This window comes from Panulirus ornatus, chromosome 65 (assembly GCF_036320965.1).
Source record: "Panulirus ornatus isolate Po-2019 chromosome 65, ASM3632096v1, whole genome shotgun sequence".
NCBI lineage: Eukaryota > Metazoa > Arthropoda > Malacostraca > Decapoda > Palinuridae > Panulirus > Panulirus ornatus.
This window is the reverse complement of record NC_092288.1, coordinates 24,427,970-24,443,515: the sequence shown is the minus strand read 5'-3', so window position 1 is coordinate 24,443,515 and position 15,546 is coordinate 24,427,970. Positions and strand designations below refer to the sequence as shown.

The 15,546-nt window shown below is 52.5% G+C and overlaps 1 protein-coding gene across 1 annotated transcript in view; it reads right to left on the bottom strand.

The window, feature by feature from the left end:
• Positions 1 to 14,711, bottom strand: part of LOC139746385 (uncharacterized) — a 150,491-nt gene extending 135,780 nt beyond the window's left edge. Inside the window, exons 1-3 of the mRNA XM_071657588.1 lie at positions 14,534 to 14,711; positions 7,222 to 8,010; positions 5,510 to 5,664 (exon numbers count right to left, since the gene is read on the bottom strand). Coding sequence (XP_071513689.1) covers positions 5,510 to 5,664; positions 7,222 to 7,327 — 261 coding nt within the window. The 5' untranslated portion in view covers positions 7,328 to 8,010; positions 14,534 to 14,711. The remainder of the gene's footprint in view (positions 1 to 5,509; positions 5,665 to 7,221; positions 8,011 to 14,533) is intronic.
• Between the last annotated feature and the right edge of the window lie 835 nt (positions 14,712 to 15,546).

Sequence of the window (15,546 nt, the reverse complement as noted above, 5' to 3'; positions counted from 1 at the left end):
TGAATTGAGCCCCTAACGAGGTTGTGATAACTATTTGTATGTTGCAGGGAGAGAGTTTTACGCTGGTGTTTACCTCATCTCTTAACCTTATATATATATATATATATATATATATATATATATATATATATATATATATGTTTAATTTGTTTATGGATGGGGTTGTAAGGGAGGTAAATGCAAGAGTCCTGGAAAGAGGGGCAAGTATGAAGTCTGTTGGGGATGAGAGAGCTTGGGAAGTGAGTCAGTTGTTGTTCGCTGATGATACAGCGCTGGTGGCTGATTCATGTGAGAAACTGCAGAAGCTGGTGACTGAGTTTGGTAAAGTGTGTGGAAGAAGAAAGTTGAGAGTAAATGTGAATAAGAGCAAGGTTATTAGGTACAGTAGGGGTGAGGGTCAAGTCAATTGGGAGGTGAGTTTGAATGGAGAAAAACTGGAGGAAGTGAAGTGTTTTAGATATCTGGGAGTGGATCTGTCAGCGGATGGAACCATGGAAGCGGAAGTGGATCATAGGGTGGGGGAGGGGGCGAAAATTTTGGGAGCCTTGAAAAATGTGTGGAAGTCGAGAACACTATCTCGGAAAGCAAAAATGGGTATGTTTGAGGGAATAGTGGTTCCAACAATGTTGTATGGTTGCGAGGCGTGGGCTATGGATAGAGATGTGCGCAGGAGGATGGATGTGCTGGAAATGAGATGTTTGAGGACAATGTGTGGTGTGAGGTGGTTTGATCGAGTAAGTAACGTAAGGGTAAGAGAGATGTGTGGAAATAAAAAGAGCGTGGTTGAGAGAGCAGAAGAGGGTGTTTTGAAATGGTTTGGGCACATGGAGAGAATGAGTGAGGAGAGATTGACCAAGAGGATATATGTGTCGGAGGTGGAGGGAACGAGGAGAAGAGGGAGACCAAATTGGAGGTGGAAAGATGGAGTGAAAAAGATTTTGTGTGATCGGGGCCTGAACATGCAGGAGGGTGAAAGGAGGGCAAGAAATAGAGTGAATTGGAGTCATGTGGTATACAGGGGTTGACGTGCTGTCAGTGGATTGAAGCAAGGCATGTGAAGCGTCTGGGGTAAACCATGGAAAGCTGTGTAGGTATGTATATTTGCGTGTGTGGACGTGTGTATGTACATGTGTATGGGGGGGGGGGGGGTTGGGCCATTTCTTTCGTCTGTTTCCTTGCGCTACCTCGCAAACGCGGGAGACAGCGAGAAAGTATAAAAAAAAAAAAAAAAAAAAAAAAAAAATATATATATATATATATGGCCAGGCTATGGGCCTGGCGGTTAGCAGATTATATAATCTGATTATATAATCTTAATATTGATGATGGTTTATACAAATTAGATAACTTTATTGTTGATAAAATTTGTAAAATGATAAGTTTATGAACGCTCGTTGTATGTTTTGGACAATCACATGTTTACCAAATGGCGTCCTAGCTTCGTCTTCGATGTATATCAACTGACTTATATTTCCTTCTTGTGTCTCCCCTGATGATGTGATTATTACACGAAAGTGCACATGGCAACTTATCGTGTTTCATTTTCTCTGTGGTCTCATAGGAATATATATATATATATATATATATATATATATATATATATATATATATATATATACCCAAGCTTGCGGAGAAGATGAACGGCTGGGCCTGCTGTGAGCCAACCCCCCAAGCCCGCCCTCTCGGTGACTGTGAGAGGAGCGACCGTGAGATGAGTGGGTTGCAACACTGCCAGCCCCAGGGAAGCTGGGATGAGGAGACAGCTGAGTAGCATGAGAGAGAAGACGTCCAGGTGGGGGTTGGATGATGCTTACACCGGCCCTGAAGACCAAGGCTGTGGTGGTGTGTGGCTTTACTGACCACCACGGCTGGCCACACGGGCCACACGGGCCACACGGGCCACGCGGGCCACACGGGCCTTGGGATAGCGTGGAGGGACTGGTCTGGGATGGGACTGTATTGGAGGTACGGGACAATTACAATTATATCGTAAGTAATGTTGTGGAATGACTGGGTCATATCCCCTGAGGTGATTTGCTCGCGCGTGCACACACACACACACACACACACACACACACACACACACACACACACACACACACACACACACACACACCACAGTGCCCTTCCTCCCTTTCTGTTGGAGGGAGGAGGTAGGTGTGGTAGACATGGGCAGGTCATCACCTTGGGGAACCACCACAGTAACACCTGGACAATGTAACACCTGGACAGTGTAACACACGAACATTGCGTTACCTGAGGAGTGTAACACCTTCACATAGTAACACCTGGACAGTGTAACACCTGCGTATCATAACACCAAGACAGTGTTACACCCAGGCATTGTAACACCAACTAGTGTAAAATAAAACAGCTGAAAATTTGGTTCTCAAATGTTGTTAATATGTTGTTTTCATCCTTAGTGTGATCCCACTGTGTAGAAAGCTTGTGTCACGGTCGTAATGTTGTTTACCGCGGTGGAGGCCTTAGCCAGTGGTGGACACACGGAGTCAAGACATAAAAGAATTAAATGTACAAGAGGGAAATAGCAAGGGTTCTAGTGGGAGAGGAGAAGCTGCATTATTTATTTTAATGAGCAGGTGGTAGATGTCATGAGAGAGAGAGAGAGAGAGAGAGAGAGAGAGAGAGAGAGAGAGAGAGAGAGAGAGAGAGAGAGAGAGAGAAGACGATTGCTAAAGATCATCAGTGGAAGTAAAGAAGCAGACATCTTGACGTCTCCACCTTGAGTTTTGCAAGCAGCGACACAGCATCTAATGCCACACAGTTCTTCATGGAGTATCACTTGGTGTAGTTAATGGCAGAAACAACATTGCAGCCAGTTCTCGGGCTGGCTTGAGTCTTAATTTACAAAAGAGAGAAAGAGAACCAACATTCTTGCTTAGGTCGAGTCACGAATTAGGTTCTAAGTGGGGGACGTTGGTCAATTGGATTTGCTTTTAAGACTCGACTCTATTGAGCAAGTTTGTGGGGTTAGAACCTTTCCTGGTACGAAAGCTCCGATCCTTCCTCACTGGTCCGTCCTTTTCGTCATTGCAACAAGTAACTGCACGTAGGAGAATTATCATCACCTGGATCCACAGTTTCTTACTGGCAGACTCAGCTGTTTGTACGATGTGGTTATCGGGTGAAATTAGGTGGTTGGGTCATATGAATTGAATTGTGTGTGGTCGTAGGGGCTTGTGCGGTCGTAGGGCCTTGTGTGGTCGTAGGGCCTTGTGTGGTCGCAGGGCCTTGTGTGGTCGTAGGGCCTTGTGTGGTCGTAGGGCCTTGTGTGGTCGCCGGGCCTTGTGTAGTAGTAGGGCCTTGTGTGGTCGCAAGGCCTTGTGTAGTAGTAGAGCCATGTGTGGTGGTCGGGCCTTGTGTAGTAGTAGGGCCTTGTGTGGTCGTAGGGCCTTGTGTGGTCGTAGGACCTTGTGTAGTCGTAGGGCCTTGTGTGGTCGCAGGGCCTTGTGTAGTCGTAGGGCCTTGTGTGGTCGTAGGGCCTTGTGTGGTTGTAGTGCCTTGTGTGGTCGCAGGGCCTTGTGTGATCGCAGGGCCTTGTGTGGTCGTAGGGCCTCGTGTGGTCGGAGGGCCTTGTGTGGTCGCAAGGCCTTGTGTGGTCGTAGGGCCTTGTGTGGTCGCAAGGCCTTGTGTAGTAGTAGGGCCATGTGTGGTGGTCGGGCCTTGTGTAGTAGTAGGGCCTTGTGTGGTCGTAGGGCCTTGTGTGGTCGTAGGACCTTGTGTGGTCGCAGGGCCTTGTGTGGTCGTAGGGCCTTGTGTGGTCGCAGGGCCTTGTGTGGTCGTAGGGCCTTGTGTGGTCGTAGGGCCTTGTGTGGTCGCAGGGCCTTGTGTGGTCGCAGGGCCTTGTGTGGTCGTAGGACCTTGTGTGGTCGCAGGGCCTTGTGTGGTCGTAGGGCCTTGTGTGGTCGCAGGGTCTTGTGTGGTCGCAGGGCCTTGTGTGGTCGTAGGACCTTGTGTGGTCGCAGGGCCTTGTGTGGTTGTAGTGCCTTGTGTGGTCGCAGGGCCTTGTGTGATCGCAGAGCCTTGTGTGGTCGTAGGGCCTCGTGTGGTCGTAGGTCCTTGTGTGGTCGTAGGGCCTTGTGTGGTCGCAAGGCCTTGTGTGGTCGTAGGGCCTTGTGTGGTCGCAGGGCCTTGTGTGGTCGTAGGGCCTTGTGTGGTCGCAGGACCTTGTGTGGTCGTAGGGCCTTGTGTGGTCGTAGGGCCTTGTGTGGTCGTAGGACCTTGTGTGGTCGTAGGACCTTGTGTGGTCGCAGGGCCTTGTGTGGTCGCAGGGCCTTGTGTGGTCGTAGGGCCTTGTGTGGTCGTAAGGCCTTGTGTGGTCGTAGGGCCTTGTGTGGTCGTAGGGCCTTGTGTGGTCGTAGGGCCTTGTGTGGTCGTAGGACCTTGTGTGGTCGCAGGGCCTTGTGTTGTCGTAGGGCCTCGTGTGGTCGTAGGGCCTTGTGTGGTCGCAGGACCTTGTGTGGTCGCAGGGCCTTGTGTGGTCGTAGGGCCTCGTGTGGTAGTAGGGCCTTGTGTGGTCGCAGGACCTTGTGTGGTCGCAGGGCCTCGTGTGGTCGTAGGTCCTTGTGTGGTCGTAGGACCTTGTGTGGTCGCCGGGCCTTGTGTGGTCGTAGGGCCTTGTGTGGTCGTAGGACCTTGTGTGGTCGTAAGGCCTTGTGTGGTCGTAGGGCCTTGTGTGGTCGTAGGGCCTTGTGTGGTCGCAGGGCCTTGTGTGGTCGTAGGACCTTGTGTGGTCGTAGGGCCTTGTGTGGTCGCCGGGCCTTGTGTGGTCGCCAGGCCTTGTGTGGTCGTAAGGCCTTGTGTGGTCGTAGGTCCTTGTGTGGTCGCAGGGCCTTGTGTGGTCGTAGGACCTTGTGTGGTCGTAGGGCCTTGTGTGGTCGCAGCCCCTTGTGTGGTCGCAGGGCCTTGTGTGGTCGTAGGGACTTGTGTGGTCGTAGGGCCTTGTGTGGTCGCAGGGCCTTGTGCGGTCGCAGGGCCTTGTGTGGTCGTAGGGCCTTGTGTGGTCGCAGGGCCTTGTGTGGTCGCAAGGCCTTGTGTGGTCGTAGGGCCTTGTGTGGTCGGAGTTGTATGGTTGGCTGTGTGTTCGTCACCCACACAACACTGGAGCCAGAGGCTGGCGCTGGCCAACCCCCAACAGAAACACGAGGCCTCGGAGACCCAAAGAAGTGAAGTCGCTTCGTCGAGTCGAAGAGATAACATCGAGAAGCCAATAGTGAGAGATCTCTACCGTCTCTCCATCATTATCTCGCCTCTGGTGGAGACTTCAGCTCCGTTTCATCAGTTCTGTTGCCCCCCTTTAGATATGTTCTCTCCCGACATTATATTTGTAATTAATGTAATTAAGAGGTTATTTACGATTACCTGACCCTGATGGATTACCATAGCCCTCGTCACACACACACACACACACACACACACACACACACACACACACACACACACACAACACAATTCATAGAAGTTCGTTCCAAGTGTTCTGGCCACTGACCTTTGACCTCCAGGAGGTGTCGTCTCGCCGTCGGCGTCGGCCAAGATGTATGTCCATTGGGAACACCCCGACGGCCCAGAGCAACACGAACACCACAGTGGACACAGCCACGAAGCTGAACTGCCTCAAATTCAGCCTCCCGAAATCAACAGACTCTGAAGACGAGACAAGAAAATTACATTTTGTTAGTATTTTTAGCCTCTGGTTCGCTGCTCTCGTAACACCATCCAGCCAATCATGCATTCACATACATCTCCTTCAAACATCTCAAACGTTTCCCTGAGCTGAAGGTATTTGTGGAACCTGCAAAAACTTCAAAAACTCTTAACAGACTCCATCTTAACAGACTCCAGGCAGGAATGATGTGGGAAGCCGTCGCTCCTCGCGTGTGCCACGCATCCTCGAGAGTCATAGAAATGTGGACGCGTAGAACAGAGATAGATAGATAGACAGAGATAGATAGATAGATAGAGAGAGAGAGAGAGAGAGAGAGAGAGAGAGAGAGAGAGAGAGAGAGAGAGAGAGAGAGAGAGAGAGAGAGAGCAATATGCTGACAGCCATCCCATCTACCCCATCTACAACATCTCCCGAGACCTCACCATACCCCCATCTACAACATCTACCATAACCTAAACCTTCTCATCCTCCCTATATCTAGTGATCTCAACCATCTGGTCCATTTAGCGGTTTGGGGGGCACACAGGCAGCCAGTCCTGTGGGGCAGACACGGAAGTAATATCAGTTGGGAAGGAGCGAACACATTTGTTATGATTCATTGACGTCATTAACATACACAGTGAGAAAAGCGTAAGATTAGGATAGCACTGATGGTATATTGGAGTATACATGATGGTATATTGAAGTATACATGATGGTATATTGAAGTATACATGATGGTATATTGAAGTATACCTGATGGTATATTAAAGTATACCTGATAGTATATTAAAGTATACCTGATGGTATATTAGAGTATACCTGATGGTATATTGGAATATACCTAATGGTATATTGGAGTATACCTGATGACATATTGAAGTATACTTGATGGTATATTCAACCATCATTGGCTGATATGTTGGAGTATACCCGATGGTATATCCAACTATCATTTGCCGAGGTCTGGGATTTCTGAACAGTGTAGGAGTTGACTTCAACATTCAACATTCCTGCAACTGACCAGACGAAGCCACTGAGCTAATGACCCCCCTAGTCCAATTTGAGGTCAGCCAAGAGACGTGACTACATCATATATACATATACACAGAGATCGAGACTCGTCACAGTTATCTCAAAGGAAGGAGGACGAGATCTCTCCAAAGGGAGATAGAGCGAGAGATGGTTCAGAGATTGGACCATGGGTTAACTTAAAGGATTAAAAGACATTTTGGCTTTGGATTATGGTGTCAAGGAGGGATCCATACATTACGAGATGTCTCAGAGACGTGGCTAAGAGAGATACTAAGGGGAAAGATCACACGAGAGATAGAACCAGTGAGAGATCTGGGAGGACCTGGGATGAATATAGGTCAAGGAAGAATTCTGAAACATCTCGGGTGTGAGACCCAGGAGATATCTCGGAGCTAGGATCGCGAGATACTGTAACGAGAGCATAGAGGCCAAGCCTAGTAATGTCCTTGTGACCTGACCAGGTAAAACAACACAGCTGGGACTCAGCCAGCGAGACGTGTGGCCTCGGGAGACCAACTTACCTCCGACCTCGATGTCAGCGTCCTCGAAGACGGCCCGACTCCTGCCGAAGGTGAGGGAGATCACAAGGGCCACCTGCCACCACCTCCACCTCCTCCACCTCATCATCTTCGTCCCGGCCTCGCCCTCCTGGATGCGTCCCACGGGGTCGCCAAGTTCTGGCGGACGTTGCTGACTTCCCTGCCACACACGGTCGGGGGGGGGGGGGGGTTCACGGGGTCAGGCGACGTTGTCGTCGTAGTGATGCCCTACCGTCGCACGGGGTAGTTTGACGTCGTAGTGGTGCCTCGGCGTCGCACGGGGTAGTTTGACGTCGTGAGGATGCCTCGGCGTCGCACGGGGTAGGTTGACGTCGTGAGGGTGCCTCGGCGTCGCACGGGGTAGGTTGACGTCGTGAGGATGCCTCGGCGTCGTAGGGGTACCTTGGCGTCGTAAGTGTAGTTTGGCGTCGTCGCCGGACACACACACACACACACACACACACACACACTTGATCTGGTTGTGTGAAGGCGTCAGGCGTCTGTACTGCAGACGTAGCGACTGGTCCACCACTCCGTCAGGCGTCTGTACTGCAGACGTAACGACTGGTCCACCACTCCGTCAGGCGTCTGTACTGCAGACGTATCGACTGGTCCACCACTCCGTCAGGCGTCTGTGACTGCAGACGTAGCGACTGGTCCACCACTCCGTCAGGCGTCTGTACCGCAGACGTAACGACTGGTCCACCACTCCGTCAGGCGTCTGTACTGCAGATGTAGCGACTGGTCCACCACTCCGTCAGGCGTCTGTGGCTGCAGGAGGGAGAGCGGGGAAGGTCTGGTGTGAGAAACATGTACAACTGGCTCGTCCGTCACCACAATCATCCTTGTGTTATCATACAACTGGCTCGTGTCACCACATCCACTTCTGTTATCCATACAACTGATCTCCGTCACACAACATCCTTTTCCACTGGTCGTCCGTCACCACAATCTCCTTTTTTATCATACAACTCTCGCCGTCACCACATCTCCTGTGTAAATAACGTCAGCTATGGTACCAGCAGCCAGCAATCGTCGGTGTTACCAACTACACACATGGCTCGGTACCACACCAGCCTGGTACCAACCAGCCTGTACCACAACCAGCCTGTCGACCCAGGTAACACGCTGGTCCACACGCAGCCTGTACCACACTACACGACTGGTCCACATCCAGGCTGTACCAACAGCCTGTACCCACATCCCAGCCTGGTCAACCAGCCTGTACCACAGCCAGTCCTGTACACAACAGCCCGTGTATCCACACGCCTGTACCACAACACCTGGTACAACACACTCGCCGTCACCACACCACCTGTTACCACAACCGGCCTGTACCACACCAAGCTCCTTGGTTACCAACCAGCCTGTACCTACCAGCCTGTCACACAACACCTGGTACCACAACCTGCCTGTACCACAACATCCTGTGTACCAACAACCAGTCCTGTACACCTGTACAACCACCTGTATCCACAACCATGGCCTGTACCACAACACCTGGTACAACCACCTGGTACACTCCAGCCTGTACACACCACAATCCAGCCTTGTTAATCAACAACCTGTTACCACAACACCTGTGTACACAACGCGCCGTACCAAAATCACACCTGTTATCAACAACCAGGCTCTCCGTACCACAATCCACCTTGTGTACTACAACAGCTCTGTACCACAACATCCTGTTACACACTTACCACAACCACGCCGTACCACAACATCCTGGTTACTACAACTGCCGTCCGTACCACAACCAGCCTGTACACAACCGCCTGTACCACAATCATCCTTGGTACATCAACCACGCCTGTCACACAATCACCTGTACCATACACACTGGATCGTGTCACTCACCCAGCCCTGTACACAACCAGCCTGTACCACACCATGCCTGTACACAACGCCTGTACCGACACCAGCCTGTACACTACACCGCAGTCCTGTACCACACACCAGCCTGGTACCACAGACCAGCCTGTACCACACAGCGAACATCCCGCTGTACAACAACCGCCTGTACCACACCCAGCCCTGTGTACACAACGGACCAGCCTGTACCACAACCACCTTGGTACCACAACCAGCCCTGTACCACACCCAGCCCTGTACCACACCCAGCCCTGTACCACAACCAGCCCTGTACCACAACCAGCCTGGTACCACAACCAGCCCTGTACCACAACCAGCCCTGTACCACACCCAGCCCTGTACCACACCCAGCCCTGTACCACACCCAGCCCTGTACCACACCCAGCCCTGTACCACACCCAGCCCTGTACCACACCCAGCCCTGTACCACAACCAGCCCTGTACCACAACCAGCCCTGTACCACACCCAGCCCTGTACCACACCCAGCCCTGTACCACACCCAGCCCTGTACCACACCCAGCCCTGTACCACAACCAGCCCTGTACCACACCCAGCCCTGTACCACACCCAGCCCTGTACCACACCCAGCCCTGTACCACAACCAGCCCTGTACCACAACCAGCCCTGTACCACAACCAGCCCTGTACCACAACCAGCCCTGTACCACACCCAGCCCTGTACCACAACCAGCCCTGTACCACAACCAGCCCTGTACCACAACCAGCCCTGTACCACAACCAGCCCTGTACCACACCCAGCCCTGTACCACACCCAGCCCTGTACCACACCCAGCCCTGTACCACACCCAGCCCTGTACCACACCCAGCCCTGTACCACACCCAGCCCTGTACCACACCCAGCCCTGTACCACAACCAGCCCTGTACCACACCCAGCCCTGTACCACAACCAGCCCTGTACCACAACCAGCCCTGTACCACAACCAGCCCTGTACCACAACCAGCCCTGTACCACACCCAGCCCTGTACCACAACCAGCCCTGTACCACAACCAGCCCTGTACCACAACCAGCCCTGTACCACAACCAGCCCTGTACCACAACCAGCCCTGTACCACACCCAGCCCTGTACCACACCCAGCCCTGTACCACAACCAGCCCTGTACCACACCCAGCCCTGTACCACAACCAGCCCTGTACCACAACCAGCCCTGTACCACACCAGCCCTGTACCACAACCAGCCCTGTACCACAACCAGCCCTGTACCACAACCAGCCCTGTACCACAACCAGCCCTGTACCACACCCAGCCCTGGTACCACACCCAGCCCTGTACCACAACCAGCCCTGTACCACAACCAGCCCTGTACCACAACCAGCCCTGGTACCACACCCAGCCCTGTACCACAACCAGCCCTGTACCACACCCAGCCCTGTACCACAACCAGCCCTGTACCACACCCAGCCCTGTACCACACCCAGCCCTGTACCACAACCAGCCCTGTACCACACCCAGCCTGGTACCACACCCAGCCCTGTACCACAACCAGCCCTGTACCACAACCAGCCCTGTACCACAACCAGCCCTGTACCACACCCAGCCCTGTACCACAACCAGCCCTGTACCACACCCAGCCCTGGTACCACACCCAGCCCTGGTACCACACCCAGCCCTGTACCACACCCAGCCCTGGTACCACAACCAGCCTGGTACCACACCCAGCCCTGTACCACAACCAGCCCTGTACCACACCCAGCCCTGTACCACAACCAGCCCTGTACCACAACCAGCCCTGTACCACAACCAGCCCTGTACCACAACCAGCCCTGTACCACAACCAGCCCTGTACCACACCCAGCCCTGTACCACAACCAGCCCTGGTACCACACCCAGCCCTGTACCACAACCAGCCCTGTACCACAACCAGCCCTGTACCACAACCAGCCCTGTACCACACCCAGCCCTGTACCACAACCAGCCCTGTACCACACCCAGCCCTGGTACCACACCCAGCCCTGTACCACAACCAGCCCTGTACCACAACCAGCCCTTGTACCACAACCAGCCCTGTACCACACCCAGCCCTGTACCACAACCAGCCCTGTACCACAACCAGCCCTGGTACCACACCCAGCCCTGGTACCACACCCAGCCCTGGTACCACAACCAGCCTGGTACCACACCCAGCCCTGGTACCACACCCAGCCCTGTACCACAACCAGCCCTGGTACCACACCCAGCCCTGTACCACACCCAGCCCTGTACCACAACCAGCCCTGTACCACAACCAGCCTGGTACCACACCCAGCCCTGGTACCACACCCAGCCCTGGTACCACAACCAGCCCTGGTACCACACCCAGCCCTGGTACCACACCCAGCCCTGGTACCACAACCAGCCTGGTACCACACCCAGCCCTGGTACCACACCCAGCCCTGGTACCACACCCAGCCCTGTACCACACCCAGCCTGGTACCACACCCAGCCCTGGTACCACAACCAGCCCTGTACCACAACCAGCCCTGTACTACATCCATCCTGGTACCACAACCAGCCTGGTACCACACCCAGCCCTGGTACCACAACCAGCCCTGTACCACAACCAGCCCTGTACCACACCCAGCCCTGTACCACAACCAGCCCTGGTACCACAACCAGCCCTGTACCACACCCAGCCCTGTACCACAACCAGCCCTGTACCACAACCAGCCCTGTACCACAACCAGCCCTGGTACCACACATACCACACAGCGTCATCCTTCGTGGTAGTCACCGGTGTAAGCCACAGTGTGAGTGAGTGTGTGTGTGTGTGTGTGTGTGTGTGTGTGTGTGTGTGTGTGTGTGTGTGTGTGTGTCAGAAGAAGATAGAGGTAAGTGAGAAACCAGGAACCAACGCCAGCTTGGAGTGGTCAGTGAGACATACCGACCACTAACATACCATCATACACACGTGAACCTCCGCCTCTGGGGGGGGTTCACCTACTTCCCCCAACACACACACACACACACACACACACACACACACACGGGCCTCTGTGGTGTGGTGGTTAGCGTTACTGACTATGAGTCAGCACAGTGTAGCCTGGGGTCGGTCCTAGAAGTGATATTTAGATCACACCCACCCTAGGTGTTCATCCTGCCCTCGGGGACGGTCTTTGAATGGGTGACCTGGCTTAAGCTGGGCATGTGTGAATGTGTATATATACATAGAGGAACCCAGCACCAACCAGGCGGGGTCTGGAAGACCTCCTGGAAACCATAGACATGGCTGGAAGAGCAAGATCCAGACTGCTAAAAACCTTCAGATCTACATAAAGCTCATGGTCCTGCTAAGATCTCTCCGTACGTCGTGCTCTTCTTTAAGAAAGGAGGCAGAGAAGTGGCGCTAAGCTAAGAGAAATGGCGCTAAGCTAAGAGAAATGGCGCTAAGCTAAGAGAAATGACTTCCAGACGATTGTGGTCTGGGGAAACTGTAGGAAAAGGTAAACAAATGGACGGTTACATGAACAGGAGAACTTGCTCGAGGGAAAGTTCACCTTGGGTTTAGGGAAAGGTTTTGAGACGTGCGTGGGGAAAGTATGTTCGGATTTAAGACACAAGAGAGTGACTGGTGCATCGTATGTTCTTGTATTGCCGGAAGGCGACGGACGCTCGCGGAGAAGGCCGATAAGGGAGGTAGTTACTCAGGCAAGGAGCAGGAGGGCGCCTCTATCAGCAGAGTAGAAAAAAACAAACATGTAATCCAGGGGAACAGAGACCGTATATCGGATGAGCCATTTTTGGATTTGAGCAGCCGCGTGCCACAGGGCTCGCTGCTGGGACCACTGCAGTTCTTGGTCAGTGTGAACGTCTTACCAGAAGGACTTGTATGTGGCAAGTGAGACGACGACCTGCCTCACATCACAAGGTGGATCTAAACACACTTCGACGTGGGTGTGATACATGATGGTGAAGGTGGGTCAGTGTAATGTAGTGAGGATGAGACACAGGAGAGAGAGACACAGTGAGTGAGTTTCTGGAATTTAGGCGGGAGAGGATCTCAGAAGGTCGCGCGCGCGCACACACACACACACACACACACACACACACACACACACACACACACACACACACACACTGCAAGCATAACTTACATACAGCCATATTTCCAGACATGAGAGAAACATTATTTTTGAGTATATTAGTGAATAAACCATTTATTTCTCCTTCCCTGAAGTGTTAAGACAGTTGAACTCCCCCACTGTAGTCAGTCATGTTTAGATGTGTATTTAGGGAGCGTCAAACCCTGGACGGATTCGTATCTTAAATGAGACGAAGATATATGAGATCTCACTAAAGCAAGAGAATTACTTGGACCACAGCATCCACACAGGCACCTCCATACTACAGGTAATGACGTGGGGTCGTCCATACTGCTAATGAGTGGCAGTGTTGTCATAATGTTGCGTTCACTGGCTCGTATTGACTCATTTCCCTTCGAGGTTGGTTCCAGTAGAGACGTGGGCCGTTTCTGAAGGTGAGGTGAAGACCAGGGAACTGGAGGCGTCGGGGACAACAGTGACTGACAACAGTGACTGACAAAAGTGACTGCAAGCTGATTATCACAGCTGGCTGCTGACGGTGGCTCTGACAACAGTGGCTATGCCAGCAGTGGCTCCTAGAACCGGCTGAACAGTGACTGACAACAGTGACTTCAAGCTAATTATCACAGCTGGCTGCTGACGGTGGCTCTGACAACAGTGGCTATGCCAGCAGTGCCCATGACAACAGTGGCTCTTAGAACCGGCTGAACAGTGACTGACAACAGTGACGGACAACAGTGACTGCAAGCTAATTATCACAGCTGGCTGCTGACGGTGTCTTTGACAACAGTGGCTATGCCAGCAGTGCCCATGACAACAGTGGCTCTTAGAACCGGCTGAACAGTGACGGACAACAGTGACGGACAACAGTGACGGACAACAGTGCATTATAAGGACACTGAAGGTATCAATGTACATTTTTTATGACAAGTTTCGGACGTGGAGGACCTACGTACTTTTAACATTACTGTAACACGTATAGCGTGCTGAGGAGGGGGGGTTGGGGGTGGTTTGACGTGTACACCAGTGTACTATAAGTGGAGCGCTACTGTGTACTTAGTGTACATAATGTGTTAATATTGTGGTGTGCCGAGCTGTGATATTTTTTGGAGGAGTATTGTGTTGGTCTGTAGATTGGCTGTGTTGATTTCCATTGCTCACTGGCCAGTAGACCGTCCTCAGGGCTCCAGCAGAGACCTGGTGGTCTATAGCTGGGCAGAAGACGCCAACTCCTCCACCAGAATCACACCAGTGGATCTACCTGGCCAGCCACCGCCCTCCAGGCTCCGTCACACGCCTGTCGTCTGTGAGACCTGGCCCCACTCCCTCCCTCACACAGGTGTTGCAAGAACTGAAAAAAATGACTCGGGTTTAGACTTACGAGGTCGTGGGCGGACGGGCGGGCGGTCTGCTCCCCAGGGCGTGTGTGTACCCCCATGGTGAGGGTGACCTGGTGACCGGAGGACACGGAGGGTGACCTGAAGGGCTGCCGGGAGCGGGAGACGTCCGTCGTGTGCGACACAGGCAGGTGGCGAGCGCCAGGGAGTGAGGTAGGCGACTGTGGCGGTGTCTGCCAAGCCTTCGGGTGCTTCTCTTCCTCCCCTCCCACACCCCTCCCGCTGACCAGCAGCCCATCACACACACACACACACACACACACACACACACACACACACACACACACACACACACACATATAAAGGAACCACATCCCACCCACCCCAATTCCCCTTACCTTAACTACCTCCTTACCTACCTAACCGTAATTAGATCTTTCCCTCAAGTATTTCTCTTACGTTAACTGCCCCAGGGTCTGATAAAGGCGTCGCTAATGGCCATTTAGGACGTGTCACACTTGCTTATCTTAGCTCAGGGAGGGAGACGCCCCTGGGCCAGGTATCCTTGTGGTTGTCAAAGGGTTCGCTGTGACCCAGCTCAGGTCGCTGGGGCGATAAGGTTAGGGTATAAGGGCAAACGCATGGCCATCTACAGCTGTCCCATGACCCGTGTGTGTGTGTGTGTGTGTGTGTGTGTGTGTGTGTGTGTGTGTGTGTGTGTGTGTGTGACACGCTTCCTCTGTATCACAGCTCAGCGCAGAGCCTCTCTCTCTCTCCTGGGGTGAACACGGACCTGTGCTCACACGACACTGTATTTCCGTCAAGAATTCCACTTAAAGTATCCCTAAAGTCTTAAAGACTTAAGGTATCCTTAAAGTCATGGTAGACTTAAGGTCATGTTCTTAAAGTATACTTAAATTCCTCCAGACTTAAGTTTGAATCCCTCTAGACTCACTAAGAACATACGAGGTACAGAGGCACTTGTGTAAGGCTAAGGAATACAGGTTATGACAGTGTGTATATATATATATATATATATATATATATATATATATAT